Source organism: Xiphias gladius, chromosome 17, assembly GCF_016859285.1.
Source record: "Xiphias gladius isolate SHS-SW01 ecotype Sanya breed wild chromosome 17, ASM1685928v1, whole genome shotgun sequence".
NCBI classification, from domain to species: domain Eukaryota; kingdom Metazoa; phylum Chordata; class Actinopteri; order Istiophoriformes; family Xiphiidae; genus Xiphias; species Xiphias gladius.
In genome coordinates, this window is record NC_053416.1 from 18,978,489 (window position 1) to 18,997,403 (window position 18,915).

Consider the following 18,915-nt stretch of genomic DNA (forward strand, 5'->3'; position numbering starts at 1 on the left):
ATGAAAATACCAGTTATTCTTGTAACATATCATTTCAGCTCCAAACAAAATCAAACTGATTTTTCATTCCATAAGCGTACAGTAACAACAATGGAGTGCATCATTTCAGCAAGAATTTTGCACTTCACAGGTGGTCGAACTGTTGGAAAATGGGACTGGAGAAAAACAGCAGCCACAGCAAGGCCAAATTAGCTTGTCAGGCCAGAAGCAAGCACAATATCTTTGAGAATATTAGGTACTATTAGCTTTTTTTTCTTTGATTTGTTTTTCTTACCTTTTTTTTTATTTTTTTTTATATTTTACACTGGCTGTTTCTAATCTGTTTCCTCAATGTGTTATGTAAAGCACTTTCATACACAGAGTAGCTGTGTGTGAAATGTGCTATACAGATAAAGTGGCTTTGCCTTGCAGAGCTGTCTACAGTGTATAAATGAAATGCCAATCCATCGGCACATTTCCTGTTAGATATTTGTGATTTAGCAAAATACAGTAACAACTTAATGCATTTCAAATATACTCCATGAAAATTTCAAGAGACGTTCTCTGTAGCGGATCGAGGTATCCCTGTCTCTGAATTGAGATATTCCCCTCTGAGATATTCCTCCTCATTTGTATCCTAAACCCAATCTGTTCCGAAATGTGGTAAACCAAGAAAACAGCTATAAACATTACATTTGAGCATCATGACAGGCCAATATATACCTAACTGGAGCAAAGAGAGGCTGTGAAAAAGCAGTAAAGACAAACATAAACTGGCACTTACAGCAAAAGCATACGTGTTTAGAGGCAACTGGCTAAGTAAGCAAGACTTGTCTAGCAATGTTTGGCTGGGCTATGGAGACCAGGCTAATTAATACCCATTAATCTAAGTGTGGCAGTAATATTGAGACCTGGATACTGAGGCTACATATGAGTAAAAACATACTTGTAATATTCAATAGCTTAATGAGATGAATATTTGAGCATTTCCGATGCAAATACAATTACTCCCTTAAATACCTTCAGTTATCTGACACATATGTGATCTGTGTGAGACAAGCAACTGTTACCGTGCAATGCAGAAAATCCCTTTTGACTTCCTAATAAGACAGCCCTGTAGTTGACACAACATGATGGCACAGACTCCACATTTCAGAACAATTTCTAATTTGAATTTGTGTCCTGTCTATCACAGTATACAACTACTTCTCAAAGGAATCAATTAAAAATTAAGCAACATTACTCCTCTGTATGTAACATAAAAGCACTCATTGGCACATATAAATGTGATCTTAATACGTTAATATGATCAAGAGCCTTTCAATTAAAGGCTGTCTCGGGGAGTTTGTTGCAGGCAACAGGGCATGCCACATCCCTGGGTTTTCTTGTTTCACTGAGGACGGCCATTTCATCTTTAGACAAACCTGCGTTTAAAGGACTCCCAGTATGAGATATTCCCTCCCTATTAGCCACTGCTCTGCTTTTACCACATTGGTTGTAGGCCTGCAAATTAGGGGCAGCTTTACAAAAAATGTCAACATCAATATCATCTGATACCTCCTGCACCTTTCCTGGATAAACAAAGGTGCTATGAGGTGAACAAGGATCTGACTGCAAGGGAAGCTGACACTGTCTATCATAAAGCTCTGTATTCTGTGACATTAAATCACAGGACACTCTCTCGGACACATTAGAACAAAGATGTTGCAATTTACTGTCCGGAAAATCACTGCTGGATGAAAATATTTTGTGTTTTACTTGGGCTTGACTAACACACTGTCCTTTTTCAGTGATCTCCCCATCTGTCAGGGGAAGGCTTAAAGCCATTTCTGACCTTGTTTGCCATGATAAGGCCATAAGGCTGCTACTGTCTTTAACATCCGATGCAGACAGAAGTACATTCTTTTTGTAATATGGTGAAGAGTCTCTTTCTGGTTCCTTTTCAGTTTGAGGACAAGAAATGATTGCAGCTCTTTCATCTCTGTATGTGTCAGGCATCTTCAACTCAAGGCTCTCTGTGTCTAGGGATCTACTTCTCCTGTCCAGAGACAATGGATTAGGCATGGACTGACTGACTCTTGTAAGGCCTAGGTGCCGTGGGAGACTAGCAATTGCCCATGTATTACTGATCAGGTTCTGTTCGTACAGGTCTAACATTTGATAGTCAAAATCAGCAAATGCATCTTTTTGTAGGTAGCTTTCTTCAAATTCCTGATAGGGCGATGAAATGTCCTCCTCCAGTTCCATGTGAATCTGTTCGTCGTATTCACCCTCATTATGCATATCCACTACATCAAATGTCACTATGGTAGGTAAAGCATCCATATTTGGAGTGAAGGCAGAGTTTGTCTCCAGATCATCCACACGGTTGTTCAAGTTACTCAGCATCTGAGAGTGCTTTGTATAGTCCTCAAGTGCTTGTGAGAAACATACAGTTTGCCCATCATCCAAATCATTGTTACAATCTGGAGACTGAGAATTGATATTTCTGTATGGTAAAGCCACAGGCTTGTTTTCCTCAAGATGTTGCTCTTTGGGTTCACAAAATGTTTCAAAATCTGGATCAGATGTGCTTCCGAATGATATGCTGCTATGCCTTCTCTCACGGTCAGCATTAATGGATTTTGTTCTTTTTTCAGTAGCCGCAAGCATATTTCCCTTTTCATCAAATACATCCGGTTCTATATTACTCTTGTTGCCTAATGCTTGTGGTTTTGAATTTAAATTACAGTTTTTATTCAAGCCGATCTCCTGCCGACCAACCACGTTTTGTGCCAACTCCGAGGATTTACTGCCATCTAGAAAATCGTGAACTTTGTACAGATCAGCACTTATTTGTAATCGATTCATTTCTGGAACAAAGGCAGAATCTGTCACATCCACTGGCTCACTTAAATACTCGCACTGTTTTGAACTGGGCAGTTTTGATTTGTTTTCATAGTGCGGACTGATGAGACTCTCATCAGGCGCAAAAAGTTCATAGAGGGCATCACCACTGTAACTGTCCCTGGGTAATCTGTCTGTACTTAGTCTGTCAGTTTTTTCTTGACCTTCATCTGGCCCTGGGGTAGTTGAATCATAGTAGCCCTCGTCGCTATTTGGAACTGATTCTTGATGCTCACTTTGAGGAGTTAACACATCAGCAATTGATGAAGTGTCCATGCCACTGGCTTGCTGTGCACTGTTGCTGTTCAATAAGTCCATATTGTGAGAACTTGTCAGCTCGGCAGTCATATCTTTGTGATCCTGGTTGCAAGTACAGCAGATTTCTTCAGGGGCATTATTTTCCCAGAACTCATGAAGACACTCTTCATCCAAATCTTGAGGTGAGGCCATTTCTTCACCGCCACCCTGATAAGTAAGATAACAAGAGGCCCTCTTTCCTCCATTTCTGCTCCTTTCTCCAGAAACTGTGCTCTCTGTGATGCTGTCATCCTCTTGGTCTGCAATGATGTCCCCGCAGCCAGTGAGTGAGTCAAAGCTCTTTAATGATGCAACGTCTCCAAAAATCAGGTTTAGCTGATCCGATGAGCCAGCAGGAGTTTCAGACTTCAATACAGGCTCAGACATCATCTGAAGTTTGAGGCAAGGCTCGCTTTGTCCTCTGGAAGTCTCCTCATAATCACTGGAAACTACAGCCATCAAATTCATTTCCTCCATTTGATCATCACACACCTGATCGTCAAGCTCAGACTTTTGGCTTTCTTGCACTACACTCTTCTCTACTGCCACTGCATCAGCATAACTACATTCAGGACCCATGGAAATATTACATATAACATCTGCAAAATCAGGCACATCAGGTTCAGGTCCCAGGCACTCTGTGACATACTGGTTGGTGTTGTCCTGGACAACAGGCACCTCTGTCTTGCAGTGAGGAGAGGACATTGCAATCATTTCGGTTTTATCCAATCCAAAATTTCGATGGTTTCTGTGATGCTTAAAACTGCTAAAAAGACTCCTCAAGCCCCTTTTCTGCCGGCCGAGGGTCAGTGATTTCTGCTCAGCGGTGGGGTGACTACATTCATTGTGATAGCTACTTTGGAGCTCTCCAGAAGATTCTCTCTGGCTGTGGTATTCAGAATCTCCAGCTGAGGTGTACCTACCTCTCAGACTCTCATCACAACTAACCTTGCTTAGCCCATCGTGTGTTCTGCTTTTGGAGAGTCCTTTCTTAGAAGACCACTTGTTCTGATTTTTACTCCTTCCTCCAAAAAAACTTGGTAAAATACAGATACTTTTACGAACTCCAAAAAATGTCAGGGCAGTCCTCCTAAATTTTCCAGATTTCTGAGATTTCACCGTGGCATTTGGCGTATCCGACTGAAGCTCTTCCGTGATATCATCAGGGCCACGTCGCAAAAGCTGTTCGGAGACTGTAGCTAAATCCTTGGTGTCACTGGGTAGCTCGTCTACCTTGCGAGAAGCCATGGCTACCACATTTACAAAAGCAATCCAGCAGAAGGCATAGTAGCTGAATTTTCAAAATCAGCTTGTAGGATGAGCGCAGTGACTTTGTCCCCCATCCGATGTGAGCCCTGCATTGAGAAAGTTGAGACCAAAATCAATGATCAATTAAAACTGGCAACATTGATGTGATGTAAACACATTGCTGAATTTTAACCATATTTCCAAAAGAGGGGTGGTATCTCTAATGTCAAATATACCCATTGGTGTCATCTGTTTTACTGTGGCCATCAGCCTTTTTTACTTTTGACATTCACTAAGTGTATTCTGACGTAAAAACTTATTCACAGTGCATATGTGTATTTGCATGAGCCACATTCTCCGCTAGTCTTCCCATGGGTCAACTCAACACCTGTATGGCTCGTTCCAGTTCGGGGATTATGTCTTTGTGTGGCCTCTGCTGCTCTTTCAGACACTTGTGACTTGCAATGATTTCACCTGAGGTGAACACAGGTGACCACTTTGCTGAGTGCATTCAAGTTGTTATGCCTCTATTTGGTGTCTTGTTGTCTGAATCACTTTCTTATCTCACACTCTGTATTTTACTATAATGTTTTGTCTTGGCACCTACTGCATATATACATGTCCTGGTTGTTATGTCCTTCTCCAAGGGTCTGCTATGGTTTATTTTGTCTCTTTAACATTTATGTTTGTTTAGATCTACTAGGCTTAAAGCCATTCTTTTGTCAAGAAAAGCCATACATATAAATTGATACAAAAAAATGAAAAAACTGTACCCCAACTTCTAAACTACAGACCAGTGAAATAAGCTTAAACTCCTTTACATCAATAAAAAGCTTACAGGCCTAAGCAACTTAGTGCATTACTTCCATCATTTTATTTTTTACATTTAATTTCATTTTTTGTCTCTGCATTGTTTTGAATAACTGTGCTTTTTGTTTTATGCACAGTTCTGTCAGGATGTTACATAGATATTGTTTTTTTGTCAGAATAATACCAATAAATACAACGTTATAGTAATGTATATCTAAACTTGCATGGATGCAAGTGAATGATAAAAACAGACTAATGTAAAACTATCCAGTGCAAAATTGTCTAACTTTCATTTTTGATGGAAAGCTGCAACTATGCTACAGTTGTACCGCTCTGAAATGAGAGCCTTATCAAAGAGGGTGTCTTACATTACAGTCACTCCATTTAACAAACCTTCGCAGACCTAGTCTGAGATGAGAAGTTTTCATCTAAAACAAAACTAAATACCACATTAGCACAAGGAAACGATGCCTGGTTAGCTAACTAAGTCGCAAAGTAAACAAACTTACCAACTACAGCCAAAATCTTGCAGCACGGAGCTGGTGTTGGTTTCTCCACCTGAAGACAAAGTTACCTCTCAGTGCATGGTCTCTGGCTTTAACTTCGGGTTACTGCAGCCGGCTTGCGGTTGACTCGGGCCCCGCAGCAGCTCAGACCGAATACGGTTTCATTTGTTAGCTAGCTGCGGTGCTTGCTAACGACGTTAACCGTACTCACCGGTGCGTGTCCTGTAGGTTGTGGCTGTGATGCGAGTGTGACAGTTGCCAGCTGCACGGGGGCTGGATTAAGGTGTCTAGTTTAGCCAAACATGCCGATTTCACTTGAGATGTTGACAAAAAAAAGCCCAGCGTTTAAATGCTGGATGATGACTTCCTATCCACACTTGTCAGGTATTCTCCTTTCAAGACTCTCCTCTCGGCGCATGCTAGTGACGCAACATGTGTGTAACGTGTTTTATAACGTAAGAATAATTCATAATGATATAGTGGGAATTTTCTTATTATTCACAAATGTCTTTTTCCAAAAATATTACCAACATTTTCACTTTTGCTTTTTTTAAAATACATTTTTCAAACCCTCTAAAATGTAATCAAAACCAAGAGTATTGTAAGTTATGTTGTTAAGTTATTGTATTTATTTACTGTATGTTTAGTGTAATTGCCCTCTATATTTTATTTTTCGTTTAATAAAACTTGATGATTAACAATTTCATATTCAATCTGGAAAAAAAACACATAATTCCTTACTTAATAACATCATGCTAACCAAAATCATGTGGGCTTGCCACATGATTTTTTTCTAAATAAAGTTGACTGAGGAGGTCATTCTCCAAAATGCATATGGGCCAAATCCTTCACTTATTTTGATCATGATTTGTACTCAGGCAAGTTTTGAAGTAAACGTTTGCTGTTCTCAAAGCTTAAATGTTTAATGGACCACTATTTCAGTAAAATAGACACATTGTAAACGCAATGTTGTTGCAAACGCTTGAAGAGTGCTGCATGAGATGTGGAGAAATTGTAATTTTATGCCCTTTATGAAACTCAAACTAGCAGATCTGGGAGGGTTTTAGGAGAAGAAGAAAGTTCAAGATGGATCATTTTGGTTCGTGACACATAAAGAGGGACGAAAATGTTTAAAAAAAACATTTATCATTAAAATATTTTCTTCATTACAGTTAAAATTACTATACATAAATGTACAGCTTTTTTTTTTCTTACAGTGAAGCAATCAATGCCCTTTTCAAAATTTGGTAAAACCTTATGCTACAGTAAAAATGACTGAACAGTGCATGATTAGGCAGTATTTACAGTACAGCTCTACTGAGAATTAACTTAGTTTTTACAGTGCAATTTTGTGTTTCCTCTTTGGAAACAAGCCTCTAACTGCTTAGTATGTACCCTTGTACTTTTATGTCAATACTGTTTTTCAAAGTGCTTTTAAATTGTTTTTGGTCCTCTTTGTATACAGGTATGTCCTCTTTGCTGGTGTTATTGTTGATCTTCTTGAAACCAAACTTATGTATTTTCCATTTATGTCTTTGACTGCCGGACATCTGTCCACTCCATTTTGGTGTTTTGCAGTGCCTGAGTCTTCTTCTCATCCACCTGTACGTAATCCACTCTGTGCTCCTCAGACAGAGAGGGCTTCTGCTTGACATAGAAAGGGAGAGATGAGAAGAGATCTTGATTTACAAATCTTGGATCATGCAGTTCTCATTGTGAGTGACGTTGTGCACAAAATTAAATTCTTCAGAACCATAATAGTAGCATTCTTGAATCAGCTGCTTCAACATGCTATCACATGTATTGCATGCAGTGTGCATTTTTTACAAGACAAGTTGTTAGCATTTTTTTATCCTTGGAGTAAGCACTGATTTGGTCATTTGAATAGTAATATTTTAGGTCAGTGGAGCTAATAGTAAGCAGTGATTGCAATGATATACCCCTGCTAAGTGTGGTCTGGCTTAGCTGAGGTAAGTAACAAGAAAATTCCTTTTACAATGTCAGAGATCATTACTCTGTGGCTTCAGGTATTCTCTATTTCAGACAGTGATTTAATTTGTTATCACACTATGCGTCTGCAACATCCAGAGCTTGTAGTATTTAGGTAGTGTGGGTTAACTTGTCCAGTTAAGAAAAATCGAGAAGTCTCTTAATGTATACAGAGAGTCCAGTTACACAATGGTGCAAAGCACACAGTTCATTTCTGTCATGTATCTGATCGTAACATACTTTCTGCACAGGGGAGGCGGATGCGGAATTGAAATCCAGGGACAAATAGTCAAGGTTTGATTTTCTCCCCCAGGGTTGAACTGCTCCATCAGAGGTGAGATAGAACTGTTGCCTTGGCTCCTGTCAGAGGAAGAAACAGTTGAAGATCTTGCAAAATCATTGCTGTTCCCAGCACACATCAGTACATTAATACAACATATGCATTAGAGCTGTTACAAAGCTGGCAGTATCTCATTACTGACTGAATAAAAAGGTGGCCTTAGACTGTTCATTTTCAGATTGAGTTGAGGAAAACATAGGAAACATCTTGCAGGACAGCCCAGCTCAACAACACATGGCTAATATGCTTTTCTTAAAACTTCTTTCTAGGTAAATGCAAAAAATATGCACCATTATCAAGACAAGCCCTGTAAGACATCACACTGTTACAAAAGCTCAACAGCCTGTTGGGGCCCCAGTGCGATTGTGGTTTGCTGAACAGAATTCTTCAGAAACATCAAGTCACTTTCCACACCCACAGTCTTAGCTGTCTTATCATTTTTTTCCACTCACTAATGGTCCCACAGTAATTAGAATGTCAAGTTTTGATCTTTTTTAGTGTTTTGTAAAACAAACAAATTGTTAATATTAAAGTTGTTGTGCATACACATGGATGAATACAAGCTATATGACAAAGGGAGATGAAAATGTGGGCTGACTTAGTGAGGTACACAGTAAAAGTACATTAACATCACAGCTACTCCCAGTGATTAGTTATTATCAATTATGTCCTGGTCTTAGGCGAGAGAAAATTTAAATAAAGCTTCTCTATATGCCATGAAAGCCAGATCAGGTCATACTGCAGAATTTCTTTTTGGTGCACTGAATGAAACAGACAAAAACACTAGCTGATTTGACTTCATTACTGAAAAAATCACAGTCAAAGGCCTCCTTTAGTCTCTAATAGAGAGCGAAGGGTGATAGCTTTGTTAAAACTGGGTGATCAAGTCAGTCTATACACTACATATCTATTGCGTGAAGTGTGTTGTCTGTACTGTGAATAGAAATTTTACCATTGCAGTGCAATTTGTGTCTACATCTCTTGGATTGTCCCCATTCTCAAGTTTTCTTTCAAGAAGTAAACAGTTCAATGAAAAGCTGTGATTACACACAAAAAAGAAAAAAACAGGAAGAATTAACATCAGAGCAACCAACTATAACGTTTTGTAGAAATTGCGAAACAGGATATTCTCCTTTAGCTGGGTCAGTATATTTAATTATAACCAAGGTAAATTAAATTTAACTTGTCATAATGCAAAGCTAAGTTATTATTTTTTTCTGATGCTGTCAAAGGTTTTTTTTGGTTTTTTTAAATCATTAATGCTTGTAAACCCAACGACCTGCCTACAAGTTCTGTGTTTTTTATTTTGATCATGTGAAAGACACACAAAATGCTTTACTGTGAATTTAAATCTCATCTATATGTTATAAGTTTTAACAAGGTTATGAATATATTATCAATCCTGTAAAGGTACTGTACTTATATCTAAAGTAAAGGCTTTTTGGATAAAGTGACTTTTTTCCTTCTCACCATGATTCGGTCATTGTTCTGCTCAAAGGAAGATGAGTGGGACATTCTGTGATTGTAGAAAGCCCTCTCAAGTCAAGAGGTGGTGGTCGAGCTGTGAACAAAGATTGGTTATAATCCTCTACTGTGCCACGGAAAGGTCAGTTTTCAAACAGTGATGAGGTGTAATGATCATTGTGAGAAAAAGGTTGGTGTATCTGAAAACATATTAGCATGTGGCTTTTATAGGAGCATAGGGAAATGGATTAAAATCATCATCATTTTCAGTTATTTTATACATTTGTAGATCCCATTTAAAGTTCATCAAACACTACACACTCAAAAACATCTTCAAGACCCTACGCCAAAGATTTAAAAAAAAAAGCTCAGCTTTCCAAAAAATGCCAAAAATTGAACATGAACAATTCAGGTTTGTTATGACTCTCACCTCTCCTCAAGCGAGGCTTGAGGTGCCGGTGAATTGGAGGTGGTGCAAGATCTTCAGATTGACACGTTAGTGGGCTGAGAGACATGAGGGATTCAACATTGCAGTTTGGGTTGAGGAAACTGAACGTCCGTGGACTCATGGGGATGTAACCATCACACTCAAAAGTGGTAACAGAGGGAGAAGGGGAAGTCATGGGGACATATGACTCACCCTGGCAGCTTTGAACTTGTGTGGTATTTAAACAAGGCTGCTGAAAGACAAAGGATCATGAGATCAGACAAGTGCACTATGTTGTCATTTTAGAACAACTGGAACATTTGTTAATTTCTTTGTGCATCTTTCAAATTATTCCGATGGCATGTGTTTTTATTTTTAGAAAAATGAGACTTCCACTTGGGGCACTTAAGGTGTACATTTGTAGATGGTACAGTGGCTTTAAAGGAATAGTTTTGACATTTTGGGAAATACTCTTATTGGCTTTCTCGCCAGAGTTAGATGAGGAAATCAATGCTGCTTTCATGTCTTAAGCATGAGTCTTTTTTTGAGCAAGATCTTGGAAAACAAAATCGTTTTGGTTTTTGTCCTGTCGATGATTTCTTTACCAAATGTAGACTCTGCCTTCTGATCCTCATCAACCTGCTTTCAACATCTCCTAAAAAAAAAAAGGAAATAAAAGATGTATTATTGAACAATGACATTAGTTTACTTTCTCAACCGTTAAAATCAAGTGTAGAGGACAGTAACCCATAGGCTGCTTTATCATAAAAGCACCAGTATATGTTTAATTTTGTTGGATGCAGCTTTCTCATCTTCTGTAACGTGTGCACTGTGGGAATGCCTTCCTATTGTGGATTTACCCATTCTGAAATGGTCCAGGCTCGACAAAGAGGTCCTCCGGGGAAATAATGCATTGTGGCTTGAAAAATGCCGGGCACTCATTGCCGTCGGCTTGTGAGCCCCTTCATCACTTAGCTGCTCTGACAGGTGATTAGGCTTGGGTGGCAGCGGAGGAGGTGTTTGTCTGTCACTCGTTGCCTCAAACGATGCAGAAGAATAAGGTTTGTCAAACTGGAAGACACTTGTGGCACAGTGATACAGTGGAGAGGAAGAGGATGACGGTAGAGGTAGGGAGATGCATGGAGCGCTGAAAGGAGGGTTGGTAAACCTTCCATGAGGGAAAAGTGATGGGCTGGGGCTGGCATGAGAGATAGATGGAGAAGAATCGGTGCAAAGAGGTGAAGGCACAATGTCCTTGACAGCATCGTCGGATGACTTCTGCTCCAGAGAGAGCTCAGAGTTTGAAAAGCTGTCATGTCTACAGATATGGAAAAAATGAAAACATTGCGTTTGTTAGACATGAACTTTTGCCATCATTTCATGTTAGTTCAAGGGTTTTACAGATTGTACATACCTACTAGCGCTTACACCCCCTGTCTCACACTGTGACAGAAAGAGGTAGTCCAGTGGACGCCCGGAATCTAGTTGGCTTGTTACAGATCCTCGGTCAGAGCTGTCAGGCGACAGCTGAAGGGAGGTGGGGGTGTGAGGAAAACCTTCTTCTGAGCTTTCTGTGGAGAACAATGGGAGGGGGACAGAGTACATGTAGTTTCTGAAATGTTACAACCACTAAGGAGTGATAAGAAAACTGCCATCATGCTGACAACAAAGGTTAGCAGGCAAAATGTACACAAACACTTGCGCAGGTTTCTCCAAGCCTGTACTCAAACTCACAATATGCTGTAAATGGAGCAGGTGAATTTGAAAACCGGAATGGTATTTTTTGCAGGCATGTTGAAAGCAGACACATGAGCCCTGTTCCCTCTTTTGTTTATAATGGCTCCAATCTTTCAGTCAGGTTGGCCCTCGTTCAGAAATTTGTTTCATTCCATTTCACCCAAGGCCACTGAGTCAAGGCTGTCCCTTCAGAACCATGTAGGAAAAAAAATCCAAAAGTGTTTGCATGTTCACATGAAAGATTTGCTACCCTTAATAGACGCTTGTGTTCTCTTGTGGTTGCAGAACAACCTTTTATATTCCTTTGTAAAAGTTATGAGAACTCACTGTCTCACAGAAGTCTTTGGAGATCCAGTTGGGATCTACTGCTTCTGTCCTACTTTCTCTGAAAACTCTTAATTAAACTCTTATTCTAAAATTCTATAAACACTACGGTGACAATCTGTATCACAGTGTTTAGTGTATGGAATACAATTCAGCATTACTACACACAACTACTTGTGTGTGTCTTTCTGAGTGCCTAATGTGATTTATGGTAAGATGCAGGGCAGCATATCAGCAGCTTTGTGCCGTTGCTCTATCTCCTCCACACAGATGACAATGTTTTAACAGAAAGTCTGCTCATGAAAGATCACTGTACTTATGCAATTTAGGCAACAGTAAAGCAAACTTTAAAGCAGCGTCATCTTGAGAGTAGACTGTAGAGTGGGCATGTGTTAGCGAAAGAAGTGTAAATCTCATTATTTATCTGTTAATTTGAGAGTGACCTCAACTCCCTGTCGATCGGCTGTTACTGTATGTCCTCGAATCCAGCTGCAACATTAGGCTGCGTGACAGGCAAGCAGCAACTGCAACATTTTAACTGTATGAAATATCTGAAAGCACATTCTAAACACAGACCACACTCTTATTTATGATCCAATGTGAGGTCACGTTTTCATTTCCAGTCATTAAACCGTGTACGCTGCTGCACTCATCTCAATTCATTTCCATTCCAGAGGAGATGTGTGAAAAACTGCAGTTAAAGTATTTACATACAGTGGCTTGTTACAGAAATACCAATGGGGTCCAAAAGTCTGAGACCACTTTCCCAGACTTTATGGACCCCATTGGTATTTCTAATGTTAAAATTTTACAATAATGCTGTATTTGCTTATTGTCGTTGTTGCTTTTGCTGCTGTAAAAAGAGGAGCAGATATCATTTTGTATCAAATGGTTTTAACCACAATGTGATGATGTGATTGTGGGTTTCAAGGCTCAGTTACAGAGAAATTTATCAGCCGCTTTGAACGGAGGAAAAACCCAGCACACTGTGGTAAAACTGTTGTAAAGTTTTTGGCTTTTCAACTGATCCAGTGTGCTTGAAATCTGCTACTTCCACCTTTGTGGCCCATTCAGATTGATTGCAATTTACTTATTCAAATCTTGATTTTTTTTTTCTATCCCTTGAATTTTACCTCAAATAAACTTAATTTTTCTTAAAAAAAAAACATAAGATTATCCATAAAAAGATGGCATTCCCCGAGTGGGGTTTAGGTGCACCAGATGTCTATTTGTATTACCTTGTATTTAATGTTAGATTCCCCCTCATTTCAGAATATGGACAGAAAAGGTGTAAAGGATCCTGGGATTGGTTGGAGGAGTGCCTCCTAAAGGAAAGTAATAAGTTAACTTCTCTGTCATCGCTGTGGCTTCATCCCTTTCCTCCAAAAAAACTCAATGATAATTCTATAAAATTTTCATGTGATATTGGTAAAAGAGTTTTTAAAAAAAACCCAAACAAACTCAGAATTACAGGATCTATTTCAGGATCGTGCCAAATATGGAATATCTCCTCTTTAAAGCTGCAGAGAATCCTCTGATAGAAGAAGTCCGGCAACAGCATAAAATCTTAACAACTACACAAATTATGCAGCAGGGAGAGATTATAAACTTCCCTCAAGTAAAAGAGAGACATACTGTAAGTTAAAAGACAATGCACTTTTACAGTACAATCAGCTGAAATCTATACTTTTTAGTAACGCTGCTGAGATAGATACAATTTTCAGAACTCTAGCCATATGCAGAGGCACAGGTTTATATGAACTACTCACCCAGCCCCCCTTCATTTAAATTTTCAGACCCTGTCACAATGGGAACAGGATTTATAGAATCGTTTAAAACAAACAAACAAAAAAGACTCACTCTCTATTTTTTGTATTTGATTTGTACATTTTCTGTTTCAGTTTGTATTTTTGTCTATATTATATTGAATGACTTGTAAATTAAGAAAAAACAGAAAAAAAATTCAACACTGTACTACTTCATTGAAAATACTCAAAGCTAGGACACCATGGAAATTTTCAAGATATTTTGTGAATCATTTTATAAATCTTCAGAATCTTTGGGGAACACCACTTGAGTTCGTAGTGATCAACACACCCGTGGGTAGAGCACAGTTTCTCAGTTAAAGCTGCACTTTGGACGGTGAAACCCCCCAGTTGACACAAGATATAACAATTACAAATTTAAGGACTTCAGTATTGAAAGATCCTGTGAGTTATCAGCAAAAAGCACCCTAAAGTTTGAAACCTGTCCAGTCTGTAGTAGTTACCACAGAGCACAAAATGAATAGTTTGTTTTGACCTCAATCTAAAGTTTGACTTTTGCTTTGCTACTATCTGTGTGAGGACCTATGAGACCATTTTTTTTTCTGGGCCGGGAGAGTGACTCTACACTATTACTTTGTGATTTTCAGGTATATACAGATATACGCTGATAAATCCTGCCAAGTGCAACTTTAACACAGCCACATTTCAAAGTGAAAGGGTTCAATCTTTCTGTGTATTTACCTGCGTCCTCCAGGCTCCCAAACTGGCAAATCTGACTGATGCTACTGATCCAGCTGTTCATCTCCTCCTCAGTTTTGGCCACCAGGTAAAAAATGCGAGATGAGGTCTTTACCACAAAGAGGTGCTTCCCATGGAAGTCTCGCTTTATCCTGAGTTGCCCATTCATCATTTCAACCTCACACTCTTTCAAGTCAATGGTGCGGATGGGCTTTTTGGAGTTCTTACTTTGATAGTACTCCAGCACATCAGGATTACCGCTCATGCGACCTCTGCGAAGCACAAACCAGCGTTTCCTCCACGCCTGAAGGAGAAAGGAACAAACAGTTTCTCATGGAGTTACTCTTAGGTTACACTATAATATTATTCATTTTAAGCACAGTGCTTCATGATTCAAGCAGTAAGGCGTCCCTCCCGGACTACAATTAGTCATGACCGCTCATGGGAATTAGATCACAGCTCCTGCTCACTAAAGCTAACTTAGCAACTTTAAACTCAGTGTTTTTGCTTTTGATATGGTCAGTAAGCGGAACCTCAACTCTAATTTCCCAGAAGTACAGAGAAGAGGAAGTTAACTGTATTTAGCAGAAAATGTCTATCACGAACGAAAGAGGTATTTTTATACTATATGGTCACTGCCTTATATTGACAACTTGAAGTGAAAAATTAACACTGAAACTGTTATCAGGAATTTATGGCTCCAAAGATCTACCTGTAATATGTAACACCTGAGCCCCTCACTGCATAGAGGATGCCAGTCATGATTTTGTCGAATTTCATTATTACAAACATCAATGAATAAAAAAGATTTCAAAATAGTAGTGCTGGATGCATAGATGTTAATATCATTTTCACACTTGGTTTTGTGGCTTTCTGTTCATTGTTGGGGTGGAGCCTCTCCTGATATTTTTATCGTGTGAAACTTAAAAACATAACACTTTTTTTCATGTGGGTAATCTGTTTCGGCACAATTCAGTTGGTAATGTATGTGTTAATACCAGGAAATGGTTAGACACACCACACTTACTGCCACAAACACAGCTAAGTTTATGAGGAAACTGTAACTAAACAGATGGCAATTTAATCCTATAGATGCCCTCTGAAAAATGTTGTTTTGTATAAACAGGTGCGTCTAATACAAATACTTGGTGAATGTAGAAGCTTGATAATTATTGTTTTTTATTTCGATCTTTCAGACAAATAGAAAGCAAGTGAATACAGAGCAATTCAGAAAGTTTTCCCCTTTTCAATCTCGTGGTCTTCCTCAGTGGATTGAAGTTTGCTTTATTGTCATCATGTGTTTCAAATATGGTGCTTTGGTTACGTGATAACAGGAGGTCAGCGATGGTGAAAACTGAGCAAACCCAATCCACTGAGGAAGACTGTGAGATGTGGTTGAGAACTCTGGAAAATTCTGGAAAGTGGACCTTGAGTTAAGATTTTGATTTTTTTTTCAAACTTTCCAAGGTCCAAAATGAACATTTGCGCTCAAACTGAGGTTTACATTTACAACACTTTAAAACACAATGGACATTTTGACTTAACTAAAGCACGGGTGTTACTACTACTGGCATTAATGGTGGCTCTGTTCTATTCAAGGGGCCCGGTACGCCCAAACGGTGAGACAGCGAGCAACAATACCAGGACCCTGAAACTGAAGCATCTGAATGGAATTCAGCATTCATCATTCATTTTCTGATTTACACCTCTGCTTTTCAGCGAAAACAGCCTACACATGTGCAGGTTAAAATGTTGCCAAATTCCATTCTTACAAATGTGAAACTTAAAGTATGAAAAATGCTGAATGAGATATTAAATGTCAACATGCAGCGTTCAGTCAATCTATAAGATTTGCGAGAGTTTTTCTTTTTTTTCTGAGACCCTGAGGAATGGAAGTTAGTCTTTTGATGGTATACCTACAGGTATATGTCAATAACAGAATACAAGCACGTGTGAGTAAGGGCCATCTTCACCACCCACTGTAGTGGACTGTACACAGCAGGCGACCGTTAAGCACACAGTTGTCGTGGCAGTGGGTGGAAATGCAATGTTGGCACAAAAGGAGACAACACAAGTTGTTCCTCGTCAGAAAGGGCTGGGCTTAAAGGGTGGTGATACTGTAAACAGACACCTATAAAGTCTGCTTAATTACTGTTAGAAGATTTTTGTGTTTTTTTGATGACATCACATACCAAAATCAATTTTACCAAGATAATTGAAATTCCCATAGTGGCATGTGCCTTTACACAACTCTTGAATAATCAGGCAGAGAACGTACCTGTCCTTACAACGGTCTGAAAAACATGTGTTTACTTTGTTCTCCTGCATCAACAGGATTTGCATGGTGTGCAAAAATAAGTTTCTATTTCCCGCTCCAAAGCCCCAACATCAGCATGCACACACACACACCCACCCTTTTCCCTGCACTGGTGTTGATAAATGGCCCTCCTCCACCTTTATTCACACAGGGGAAGTACAAACAGCCATCACAGAGCTAAACTATTTGTGCTTGTCACTGAAGTCTGAAGTGTCTGACTGCTGCTGACACTGCTTTCCATGTTTCACAATACGCACGGTCATCACACAAACACATACACACAGAGCAGAGTGAGTGGCCAACATTATCACATGACCCCAACAACCACACAACAGTGAAGGCTGTATACTGTCCATGTAAGCAATTATATATACTTGCTGTAAGAGCAATTTCCATGTCGGTCTGAAGTACATCTGCAGCTTGTGACATGTTGTTTTTAATCACAATACTGCAGATTGTTGTTATAACGATGAACTGCCTCCTCAAGCCAAAACACAACAGTAAGGTGTTATTACAGAAATGAGGAAGAAGATATAAAGGAGACTGAATTACAGCTCAGTTTAACAAAAGCGTATAAGCCTTCAGTATGTTTCTCAATCCCCATTCCCCATCGCAACACACACACAAACACAGACAAACACAAGGCACAACACCACAACCTGGCATTCCTACAGAGGACATAAACAAGTGTCCTGTGTGTACTCCTACTCACAAATCTCTTTAGTTTCTTCTCTGGGGGGGATTTAATGAGCCAGCCGGTGCAGACCACATCCCCAGTACTCATCTTGACTGCAGAGTGTGTTGTCCTGACGGCTGGCTGCTGCTGCTGCTGCTGCTGCTGCTGCTGCTGCGAAACTGAGAGCACTGCGAAGCATATCCTGTGTTCTGGTATTCAGCCCAGCCACTCCGAAAGGAGGAAGTCAAGAAATTGATCACACTGACAGAGAGAGAGAGAGAGAGAGAGAGAGAGAGAGAGAGAGAGAGAGAGAGAGAGAAAGAGAGAGACAGACAGAGAAGGGGAGAGAGAAAGAGAGAGAGAGAAAGAGAGAGACAGAGAAGGGGAGACAGAAAGAGAGAATTATGTGTTTATTTTCTCAAGTGCTCGGGGCAAGATGATGGAGCTGTTGGCCTGTAGGAAAGAGAAACACTTTGTGAGGTTTGACAGGTTTGAGGACTGAGTTGTATTTACCTATAACACACTGATACCAAACTACATGTTGTTAAAATATCTTAAGGTTCAAACGTGTTACTCATGTCATTTTGCTGTTGTACGGTTGTTTCTTTGTTTGTTTGTCCAATGTGGTGTGTGAACTCTACAGAAGCAAGAAGTGGTTTTAACAGTGGAAAGGGGATTCAAACATTGACCTTTGTGTGGTTTCTCACCGGGTTGCTGGCTCAGTAATTCAGGGTGCATCTGTGAGGAACTGTAGGACACCCTTTTGTAAACCCTCCTCCTCTGCTCGGGGAATCAGTACATGGAACTCATGATGGATAATTTACCATTGGTAATGTTATAATACATTTATGTTAAATACTAAGCAACAGCGAAGCAACACGATTTGCTTGTTTACCATCACATTATCAGTCATCCTGTAAGAGAAGTTCACTTGTAACTTCCCTTGACAGTAAAAGCAAAGACATGCTAGTAATCATTTACATCTCATCATCACCGTTTCAAATTTACTCTCTGAAGGGAGGTACATAAATCCTCATTGTCAAAATGACAATTATTTCCTTTCATGTATATTCAACTGTATTAATATTAACAGTTTTCTGCAGATAAACACAGACCAATTTGAAGTCTCATCAAAATTAACATTCTGCAGTTGATCGCAGGCAGTCAATACGCTATAAACAGACCCAATGTCACCTCTCTTCAGATTTCTTGAACAACCACCAGGGGGCGACATAATGACCTGGTTTATGTCGCTGTCACTGGGTAAATTTCATATTCCTACATCGTGACTCAGTGAAAACCCAATAAAGATTTGTGCACACAACTTACATTACACCCACATACGTTAGCTTATATTTACTTAACATTACAGTGCATTACATTAATAATGTCCTCATTTAGCTTCGTTTTT

The 18,915-nt window shown here is 39.5% G+C and overlaps 2 protein-coding genes across 10 annotated transcripts; both read right to left on the minus strand.

Moving 5' to 3' along the window:
- Positions 1-274: 274 nt before the first annotated feature.
- Positions 275-6,130, minus strand: LOC120802814 (APC membrane recruitment protein 1-like). 2 transcript variants are annotated; one of them, XM_040150983.1, is made up of 3 exons: positions 5,938-6,130; positions 5,730-5,778; positions 275-4,517 (listed from the first exon to the last, which is right to left on the minus strand). In XM_040150983.1, exon 3 carries the CDS (start codon positions 4,408-4,410, stop codon positions 1,300-1,302), a length of 3,111 nt encoding a protein of 1,036 aa, XP_040006917.1. In that variant the 5' UTR covers positions 4,411-4,517; positions 5,730-5,778; positions 5,938-6,130; the 3' UTR covers positions 275-1,299. The 2 variants fall into 2 exon arrangements, with proteins under 2 accessions (XP_040006917.1, XP_040006916.1); XM_040150982.1 differs by having other exon boundaries at positions 5,730-6,130.
- A 723-nt stretch (positions 6,131-6,853) lies between these two features.
- Positions 6,854-17,673, minus strand: gab3 (GRB2 associated binding protein 3). Of its 8 annotated transcripts, none has more exons than XM_040151414.1 (10): positions 17,541-17,658; positions 14,515-14,815; positions 11,361-11,517; positions 10,807-11,264; positions 10,552-10,601; positions 9,950-10,196; positions 9,526-9,616; positions 9,008-9,092; positions 7,956-8,075; positions 7,144-7,370 (listed from the first exon to the last, which is right to left on the minus strand). In XM_040151414.1, exons 1-10 carry the CDS (start codon positions 17,610-17,612, stop codon positions 7,254-7,256), a joined length of 1,698 nt encoding a protein of 565 aa, XP_040007348.1. In that variant the 5' UTR covers positions 17,613-17,658; the 3' UTR covers positions 7,144-7,253. The 8 variants fall into 8 exon arrangements, with proteins under 8 accessions (XP_040007350.1, XP_040007349.1, XP_040007344.1 ...); XM_040151413.1 differs by having other exon boundaries at positions 7,144-7,373; XM_040151412.1 differs by having other exon boundaries at positions 9,950-10,199.
- Positions 17,674-18,915: the final 1,242 nt, after the last annotated feature.